The sequence below is a fragment of the Oryza sativa genome, chromosome 10, assembly GCF_034140825.1.
Source record: "Oryza sativa Japonica Group chromosome 10, ASM3414082v1".
Classification (NCBI taxonomy): Eukaryota; Viridiplantae; Streptophyta; class Magnoliopsida; order Poales; family Poaceae; genus Oryza; species Oryza sativa.
The window spans coordinates 9,252,609-9,262,787 of record NC_089044.1 but is presented as its reverse complement, the minus strand read 5'-3'; the positions used below and the strand labels follow the sequence as shown (position 1 = coordinate 9,262,787).

At 44.0% G+C, this 10,179-nt stretch overlaps 1 protein-coding gene across 2 annotated transcripts; it reads left to right on the top strand.

Moving 5' to 3' along the window:
• The first annotated feature begins 314 nt into the window (after window positions 1–314).
• Window positions 315–9,847, top strand: LOC4348309 (glycine-rich RNA-binding protein 10). 2 transcript variants are annotated; one of them, XM_015759334.3, is made up of 5 exons: window positions 315–374; window positions 648–769; window positions 902–970; window positions 1,078–1,184; window positions 8,777–9,847. In XM_015759334.3, exons 2-5 carry the CDS (start codon window positions 661–663, stop codon window positions 9,443–9,445), a joined length of 954 nt encoding a protein of 317 aa, XP_015614820.1. In that variant the 5' UTR covers window positions 315–374; window positions 648–660; the 3' UTR covers window positions 9,446–9,847. The 2 variants fall into 2 exon arrangements, with proteins under 2 accessions (XP_015614820.1, XP_015614821.1); XM_015759335.3 differs by having other exon boundaries at window positions 315–557.
• The last annotated feature ends 332 nt before the right edge of the window (window positions 9,848–10,179 follow it).

The following is a 10,179-nucleotide window of genomic DNA, read 5'->3' as shown; positions in this document are numbered from 1 at the left end:
ATAGGAAATTTTGGCAACAACACATTGATCACATTCTACCAAAATTTAATAATGTTGTTAACTTGCCAAAATTTTAGCATTACCAAAATTTACCAAGATTAATTTTGGCAATAATATGAAAAACCCTTAAACCAAGGAAAAAGAAAAAGTCGAGGGGGTGATCATATGGATTTATCCAGTATGAAATTTTGCTCCTGAGTCCTAACTAGTTTGCTCTGCTGAGCCGATACAATAAATATTTGCTGATACAATTTACGAAAATGCCCCTGAGAAGAAAAATCCTAAACCTCAATCCTCCAACTTCTCCCCTTCCTGAGCAGCAGTCGCCTCAAGGGTTTTGCCACCCGAATCGCCGCCGCCTCCGTTTTCTCCAGGTAAGAGACGCTTCCAACCCTAATCCCCCCAACACCATCAACGGATCCACCCACTGGTTGTCCGCCTGCTTCTCCCCGCCCCAATCCACCTTAGGAATAGCGCCTGGCTGGATCCCAGGCCGTTTGCTTGTTTGCGTCCGGAGATTGGAGCGCCGATTGGGATGAAACCGATCGGCCCTTAATGTTTATTTTTCCCCATCACGCGATTGTATTTGTTGCCTCCGAGAGATTCTGTGCTGTTGCTGAATCCAATTTTCGTGTGATTTTTGGCAGGGGATTCTGAGATATGGCCTTCTTGCGGAAGGTTGGGAACCTCGTCAGGCAGTCCGCAGGCTCGGGCTCGCCGCTGTTCCAGGCGGTCCGATGCATGTCCTCCTCGAAGCTCTTCATCGGAGGTTGTTGTCGTTTTCTCTGTTCCTCACTGCTCATCCATTTCGTTCTTTTTTTTTTCTAAAAAATATATTTTCTCTTGTTTGGAGGGGTATTTGTCTGATATTTTGCCATTAAACTGCTTTTTGTTCCTGCAGGAATCTCTTATGGTACTGATGACCAGAGTCTGAAGGAAGCGTTTGCTAACTACGGTGAAGTCATTGAAGGTATGTCTCTTGTTTTTTTGTTTTTTGGTTTTTGTTTTTTTTTGTTCATATTGATGATAAGCATGTTCCTATACGTATGAACAATCAGTAGTGGTGATATTTTTCAGCTAGGGTGATTGTGGACCGTACCACTGGACGGTCGAGGGGATTTGGTTTTGTAACCTACACATCCACGGATGAGGCTGCAGCTGCCATTACTGGCATGGACGGGAAGGTGTGTTGTGCAAACTTTGTTATATCTATTGGTTTGCAATTCAACTTCTACTTGAGGTTTAATGCATAGGTGTTTTATGTCTAAATTAATCTGGCATCCTTATTTGGTAAATATTTAAATCAATTTGACTTATGAATGCAATGCATATGGTGTATCAGTATGTGGTATGGTTGCTTCAAAGGCACTCTAGTTGGTACTGAAGATCTTTACTTTGATGTACTGCCTTGCAAAGTTAAAATTCTGAATTCCGTCAACTCCATTTTTCTCTTGCATTGCAAAGATTTGTTGGACTGACTAGGTGATGGATGAAAGTTTAAGTGGTTGGAAAGCGTTTGCACTGAGGAGCTTGGCTCTCGCACTCGCATATTAGGCTTTCTGCAAATTGATAAGGTAAATGAATATAAAGTTTCTATAGAAGTGGTGCAGTGGGAACACAATGTGAACATTCAGAATTGCATATGCACTGAACCTTCATGGCTCGCACTGATCCAGGAGCCATGTGCAATTTGCATTGGGTGCCGTGCACCTTCATGGTTGTCTGTGGGTTTCATCAAACCGGTTGTGTGTGTGTGTGTATGTCCTTTTTGCTGTGCTGAGCAGTCTGTTGTCATGGTCCACACGCAGAGACATGAATGGCCTGTTGTCGTTGGTGCCTCTTTGCAAGTGTGTTAGACAAAGCCTTCGTAGATAGATATCTGCTCTGAGACCATGGTACTAAATATTGGTGGTAGTGTCACACTATTGTGGCCACAATTGCAGGTGGGGAATGACGTGGACGATGTGAGGTCTAAACCCGCAAACGCTAAACCACGCCCTTGTCGTTATCAACCGTGGCACACCCGACTGACCTATTCACGAATAATGTTTCCTGCAATGCAAACGGAGAACACAAGAAGAAATAGATTGAGGCAACTCAGGTAGCTAGATAGGTAAATGCGCACAAATATGAAGAAGCAAACTTATATTTGCTAGATAATGAAGTGGTGAACTGATAGCAAAGAGGTTCTGAAGACAAACTATGATCTAATTGATCACGACCAATATCTGGGTGCATTTAAAGAGCAAAACACAACCTAAAAAAAATCTATGAAACCCTGAATGGGTACCTAGCTATTTAAAGAGGTGGGAGGACGACCAAAGGGCACCTAGGGTCGTTCTCTACCAGGTTGGTGCGCACTCATGTTGGGCCAATACTTGGACCGGGGTCCCAGACGAAGTTACAAGCCCAATGGCCCATGATAGGTGGCGCAACACCTTGTTTTTTCAATTGTGGCTGGTTCAGATGGAATTTGGAGACGAGGCTAGATCCGTTTTAAAAGATGACTTCGAGGGCTTTCCATCATACTAGTTAGGTGCCCATGCGTTGCTATGGGGAAAATATAGATCAACCTTATCGAAGCTCAATATGGTTGTGCTGTGGAAAACAAAATCAAATTATGCTTCTTTAAATACAAAAATTAGTTAGTGCATCAGGAAGCAGTCAAGGACATCACAGCATGAAAATTATCAAGGAGCATGCACTTGCAATTAGATATTTATGTACTGATAATGTGTCTAGACTATAGAGGGTCCTGATGTGTGACATTTCTCTATTTTCGTCTACTGATAATATCCATCATCAAAACTTCATGTTATATGCCTATAATAGGCTATATATATATATAACTGAATATTATCTCGAGAGATTACAACTGAATTTACATGATCAAATCCAATTCATTAAGACATAAACAAATACAAGTAAATTTCTGGATAATGCACTAATGCTCATAGCCATCTCTTAAGAGATTCTCAATACACCGAGTTGTAAGTTTGCATAAATATGCTGATCTTTAAGAAACATGAATGAATCACCGTTAATTAGGTACTGTAGCAAGCTGACATTGTCTGTTTGCTGTGAATCAGACGTTAAAAAACTTCAAAAATCACAACACTGCTCACCTCTGACATTATTGCAACTAAAATAAGAGGAGCCTTGTCAAGGTGATTGTCTCCGTATGGTAGATTGCCATTAATCCGTCCAATTCTCAATTCCATTATACTCGTATCTGCATCAAGCCGAAGAGAACAATCAACTTTGCACTCTTCAATTGTTTTGCTAGTAGCCTTTCTATCAACAAGAGGACGGGGAATCAAAGATGCAAATGTCAACTTTTATGATTTAGTGTAAAGCCCAATTGTATTCAATTATCTAGCGACAACAATGCTGATAAGTCATCGGAAGGAAAAAAAGAACTCCATTATTGACTATAGAACAAATGTCAGCGTATAATCACTTGAATTGCTTATATAGAAAGTATGTTGATGACAACAATATACAGTAAAATTAGTGACCGCTACATAGTTCATGCACTACAACATATTTATTCTTCCCCTACATTAATTTTGATTACTCAGAAGTGTTTTAGCAATGGAATTTTCTTTGCAGCCACATGACACGGTTTACGTTTTTTAATGTACATACAATTGCTTGATATAAGGGAGTTCACAGTTAACACAAAGCCATGAAGACTCAGATTTTTTTTTCATTTTTTATTTTTTAATTTTATTAATAGACCTTTCCGAAAACTGAACCTTTTGGCCACGCTGGCTGGCAGCGTTGTTTTGCCACGCCAGCCACGGTGGCGTGACAAGAGGCTGGCATGGTAGGACAACGCTGCCATGCCAGCTGCGCATGGTGTGACAAAGTGATTTGGCCACGCCAGGCAGTCTGGCTTGGCCAAACGTTTCAGATTTGGAAATACTTTTCGGAAAGGTCTATTAATAAAATTAAAAAGTAAAAAAGTCTAAAAAATAAAAAAATTTCGAGGACTCACCTGCTGTGCTAACTTGCACCTCTATCCACAAAAACATGCACCTACAGCTGTAAAAATAAGATGGGAGACAGAATGATTAGCTTGTTGCAAGACATTTGGTTGGCATACATGAGTGCCTAATCCTGAGAAAGGGCACTGCATGGTAGTAGAGGAATTGTCCATGCACTTATGATGAGTCCCCGCAATAGTTCAAGAGGTAAAAAGGGATTATAATTGTGAGTAGCAGAATCCTTCAAGCAAAACCCTGCATAGGCAAAGGATTAGTTGGTGAGATTTACATGTTATGTATCAAACAGAGAAGATTAGTGCCACAAAAAGATTATAATTGTGAAATGTAAGTTACTAAAAGATTAGCAGCTTATCTTTGAGTAGCACACATCTTTAGGACTACTTATATACTATCTTTTGCTGCAAAACAGCTTGGCAAATTGATAAAATTGGCACAATTCTGCTTGACTATATTAGAAAATTAACTAAGCAGAAATATCGATCAGAAAACTATAACAAGTACATCTGTTAGTAAATATGTTCCTAAATTATGGAAGTCACTGGAACATTGATAACATCACTTTGTATGGCAGAATTCATCAGAATCTAAAATCTACTTGAGATTTATTATTCCTGTGGTTTGTTCAGCACAATACTGTAGTGCTGAAGGAAATCATTGGCATAATAGTGGTGAACTCATGTGTGTCATGACTCAATCAAAACAATATTGTGTTATTGATCTTTGAGCATCTCAGGAAGAAGCAATTCTGCCATGATGTCCATCTTCGCTTTTTACTGAACATATTAAAATTAAAGACCCTAATGTCAATCAAACTGTCATTAACAATGCAAAAGAGAATAATATTTTGTTTTTCAACCCATACATAGAGATGAAACATTTGCAGTAATACATATACTTAGTAGTAAAGCCTCACATTTTATTAAATTATCAATGCTATGAAAAATGAAGAAAATCGAGCAGTTCTTTCAAGTTATCTTTTTTACATAAATGTATGAAAACACTATGCAGGCATATTGTGCCAGTTATATTTTGAGTTTTACTAACATCCATAATACCGCTAAAAGAAAATATAGATCAACGAGTGGATTTAGGAGCTACTTATTCCATCAAACGTTGATGTGTGCAAGACAGATCTTTCAGATCCAACCTTTTAGTCAGGCACAATGATCTGAAAAAGATACATGAGATAAATGGTCAACAAACATCATGGAAGAGAATTAGAATTTTTAAGTCCATCAAATATGATAATTTTTATTTTCTTAATCCTTCAACAAAATCTACATAGGAAATGGTAAACATAACACATGAACTACATCCTTTTAGTACATCTAGCACAAAGACAGGTGTTAATTCTTTTCCTGTGTCGCATGCCAAAAAATTTAGATCGGTTACAGCCGAGACAATAGCAGTATTCAGATTAGTTAACTGAAAGGCCTGGAAAACATCTAATGCGGAGAAAATGAACTTCGGCCTATGAATCATTGACCTCACCTTCATTGCTGCTGGTTCAGCAAAAGGTTGGCTGCCTGCCGAGCTAGGGCAAGGCTGCAGCCCATTCTGCTGTGGGTTCCTCTATTCCCCTCTTCCACGCCCATTGCCAGACTGCCTGCCCTCATGCCTTGCACCATGTGGGAATGGGGATGGTGACCGAGGATAGACTGATAGAGGAAGGACTGATGTGCAGCGGTGGGGAAAAGGAAGGCATGAGGTTTGAAATTCTCACGACATGTGGTGGGAGCTGTGTGATGTTGGTCGGATGAGTGAGCAAGCGACAGCAGCCTAGTGCCGTGCGGGGGTTGCTAGGGTCAGGGTGAGCGTGCGATATGGTGGATTTGGCGGTAGAGGTGGTGGCTGAGATAGATGGTCATGGCGGTTCGACCCTTGCTGTTGATAAATTGGCTTCGCGTGAAACTGAGTGGTGAGGGGAGGGATGACCAACGAGCGGAGGCTAGAGGGAGGGGAGTCAGCTTGGTGCACCGAAGAATGACAACCCTGATCTAGCAGGCTGACGGCAAAGGAGTTGGGTGAATGACGAGGGATGTAGCGGCATGGCGAGGGTTGTGTCAGACCGGCGGGCGTGGGCACGGCTACAGCAGCGTGTTGATGGTGAGGAGGGGAGGGGCGAACCAAGCGAGAGGGCCGTCGGCGTGAATGGGAGGGCACCGGCAGCACGACGATGGATATGTTGTATCGATGGACATGGAGAGTGGGATGATGGATGAGGCGAAGACGCTGCGTGGGTAGAAGGCGTGCGTGGCATAGGTGAGGAGCGATGCGGAGGTGTTACGAGCTATTCTATCTAGCGATCCATGCGTCTGCCGTGTCAGGAATCAAGACCACCACTACGGATTTTAAGTAGTAAGACTCATGGACCCAAAACGGAGCTAGTTTGCAAATTTGGCGGCTGTTTGAAGTCAATGCTATCTTGGGAGGCCGAATTGGATTTTCCACAATGTAGGGGACTTGGTCTCTATCTCGTCTTGCACCATGAGTGATGTCTCCAACTCCATTATATGTTCCCAAACATCGAGATCACCCCTGAACAAATAAATGTATATATTTCAATCACTAGTTAGCATCATATTCTTAATACAAGTAAATTGGCCATGTTAAGGAACGAGTTCACCGGTTGATATATGATGGAAACAATGGTCGGATCCATACTGTTCTTGGTGACATCATACCGCTGCCACAATGAGCTAGCAGTTCTAAATAGCGGCGTGGAACACAGTGGCTGCCATTGCAGCCCGAGAAGAAAATAACGGCCACTATTGCTGCCTGACAAGCGCAATAGTGACCGCTATTTTGCACAAAAATTTGAAAATTTAAATTTGAAGTTTGAACTTGTTATTTTCAACTGATTATTGTTGCTTCCTTGCCTGAATATTTATATGATAATGAGGATCTAAATATTTATTATCTTATCGATTGATATCATGTTTCATTTATGGAGATGTAGTGCATATATCTATTTGAACCTTTTATACTGGGTTTAGACTTGGTAGTCTTTATTTTGTTATGTTAGGAGGGTCATGAACTCATGATACATACACAATTAACATACAATTTTGAGTCTCTTCCATCCGTTATTGGAATATAGTGGCCGCCATCTGCAATAGCAAAGCCAATGGATGTGCAGGATGGCCATGCTTTGGTTGCAGCCAGTGTGGAACTGAATGTTGATAGTCTTGGGATCTTGGCAGGACAGTTGCACAGGGTGCATAATGGAGCATGTAGTGAAGTAGTGCACTTGGTTGAGCTGCATGTCACCACCAAGGGGATCAGCTTCCACGATCAAGGGGGGAATGTGGAAAATTGTTGAAGGGGTACCCCCAGGAAAAAGAAAAGCCGCTATAGATTGAGTGTTGCTGTTGGGGTTGGCGAGTTCATGTGAAGAAGGGGATTGGTGAGTTCATGTGGTTTGTCAACTCATGATTTTGGTGAGAGGAGCATAGGGCGAATGAGAGACATCCACCATTTGAATTTTTTCAAATAGTAAAGATATCCTGGCACTGCAATTTCTGTATCTTCAACATCATTATCGTGTGACTGGTTCTCTTAGAGACTGTTCTTCAATACTTCTTGGCTTCTGGTGCAATTTGATGAGCTGCTATTTCATTTGATCTATTCCTTGTTTGCTTGTTTTCATGGTCTGAATAGGGTTGGCAACGGGGCGGGTTGGTCTGGAACGCCCCCGCCCCGATCCCCGACTTCTCCACCCGACCCTGGCCCCGATTTGAGATACGGGGGCAACATCACCCGGCCCCGGCCCCTCCGGGGCCCCGCAACCCGATCGGGGCCCCGCAATAAGAGTGACCATTCCATCCAACCAGAAAAAAATTGCAAAACAATCCGTCGATTCAACAAGAATACTTGTACACAATCAGCAATTCAAGACTTCAGCAAGACCACTCCATCCAAAAACTAAATGCACAATCAAAATACTTGATAGCAGTAGTAGTTCATGCATCACTAACTTGTTGCCTGCCTGCTGCAGTGCTGCCCCTCGCAGACAGCTGCTCGTCCCGCTTGCTGCCCCAATCACTGCTTGCATGCCGCCCGGCTCACCGCATCGCTTGCCGCCTGCACACCGCCCTGCTCGCCGCCTGCACACCGCCCTGCTCACCACTGCGCCGCCTCGTGCCCTAGTCCATAGCAGCCTGCCTGCGCACCTTGCCGCCAGCTGTCGCCGGTTCGCCACGCTGCCCGATGCGTCAAGGGAGAAGGGCGAGAAACAGAGGCTGGAGGCGGAGGGAGAGGGGCGGTGGTCGGTGGAGCACTGGAGCCGTGGTCGCCGGTCGGTGGAGGCGTGTGGAGCCATGGAGAGTGAGTGGCGGCTGTGAGGATGAGGATAGGGAGAGGTGAGGAGAGAGGATAGTTAGGTTTTAGGGAGAGGTGGATTGGGCTTCTTGGGGCTGTATGGGCTGTATGTTCTTTTGAAGTCTAATATACCTGCCTCGGGTCTCCGTGGGTCACCCACGGGTGGATTTTCTCCCCCGTCCCTGCACCCGACCAAGACCGGGGCCCCGACCCCAAAGCCCTGCGGGTTGAAAACTATACGCGCCCCCGGCCCCGCGGGGCAAATTGCCATCCCTAGGTCTGAAACTGTATGGTCATTATAATATTTTCTAATTTCTTCCACGAGTCATCTATGACCCTCAGTAGCTATTGTGATCAATATTGGTTGGTTTGTATTAACAGATAAACCTCCTTCCTTTGATTGTTGCCCACTGTTCATGTAATATGTATTATTTTTCCTGTATCAGGATCTGCAGGGCCGGATTGTGCGGGTGAGTTATGCTCATGACCGTGGTAGCCGTGCTGGTGGCTATGGTGGTGGAGGCTACAGTGGACAGGGTACGTATGGTGGTGGCGGTGGCTATGGAGGTGGAGGCTATGGTGGACAGGATGCATATGGTGGTCGTGGTGTTGGAGGCTATAGTGAGGGTGGCCGTGGGTATGTTGGTGGTGGATACGGTGACGGTAACAATTACGGTGGGTATAACACAAGTGGTGGATATAATTCTGAAGGTGGGCGTGGTGGCTATAGTGTTTTTGAAGGTGGACATGGCTACGGTAGTGGCGGTACTGGTTACACAGGAGGCAGCGGCGGATATAATTCGGCCCCTGGAAATTACAGCAGTGACAACTTCAATCAAGGGGGTGCAGCACCTGGTGCATATGAAGGTGCAAACTACGGTGGAGGCAACAACTACATGAACAATGCAACCAGTGATGATTCCACCGGTAAGCTGGACGAGTTGTTAAATGATCTTAAAGTTGATGGTGATGGCAAAGAGGATGGTGAGGGCAAAGCGGATGGCGCTGGCCTGGTTAATGAGGATCTGAAAGGAGATGATGGTCAGGATGAATTGCTTCAGAATGATTTCAAAGATGAAGATGTGTCTGATGACTATGCCAACAAAAGACGTTAAAGTTCGCTCGACCATGAAGTCCAGTCCGGTAACTTTTCATGTGTTGCCGATGGAGGTGCTCTCCACAATCGCGAAATCCAAAGTTAAGACAACGTCCTGTATGCAAATAAGTTTCGTGTTGTAGCCATATATGCTGGACCATCGGGACTCTTTCGATATGCGGTCATTCAAAACCTGGATTAGTATGGATTCACTGCACTACAATCGCATCCTCTGTGGATAATCCATTGTTGCTCGGCTGCTCTCTTTGGATACAATCTACTGATAGACACTCCCTCCGAAGTCCGACCGTGTTATTCTTTTTTGGGTTAATTGGATCCATGCCATTATAAATTTTTGAGTTTTGAAGTATACCATTACAATTCATCTATTTGCAATGATACCATTGCAATTTTACAGCTATTTGTGATATGCCACTGGATACCCCTTCACTATGTTTATCAAATTTGGACCAAAATATCCTCGTCTTCTACATTCATCCCTTCTTCCTTCTCTCTCCTCTCTTCCGGCCAACAAACTCCGATGTGCTGCCGCCCGTCCCGCTGGAAGAACTTGGCGAGGGACCTGCTCGATTGGAGCAGGCAGGGCAGCGACCTCCGTGCTCAGAGGACACAACATTCAGGGCAGCCGACGGCCACGCGGTCTTGAGCACAGACCGGAAGGATGCTGCATCAGGGGACAAGAGGAACATGAGATTAGTTAGCACTTAGTACGACCCATTTCCTCCATCAATG

Coding starts and splice junctions, on each gene's coding strand:
- LOC4348309 (XM_015759334.3), top strand. CDS start 661: ATGGCCTTCTTGCGGAAGGTTGGGAACCTCGTCAGGCAGTCCGCAGGC. Junction 971..1,077: donor CTACGGTGAAGTCATTGAAG/GTATGTCTCTTG, acceptor GATATTTTTCAG/CTAGGGTGATTGTGGACCGT. Junction 1,185..8,776: donor TTACTGGCATGGACGGGAAG/GTGTGTTGTGCA, acceptor TTCCTGTATCAG/GATCTGCAGGGCCGGATTGT.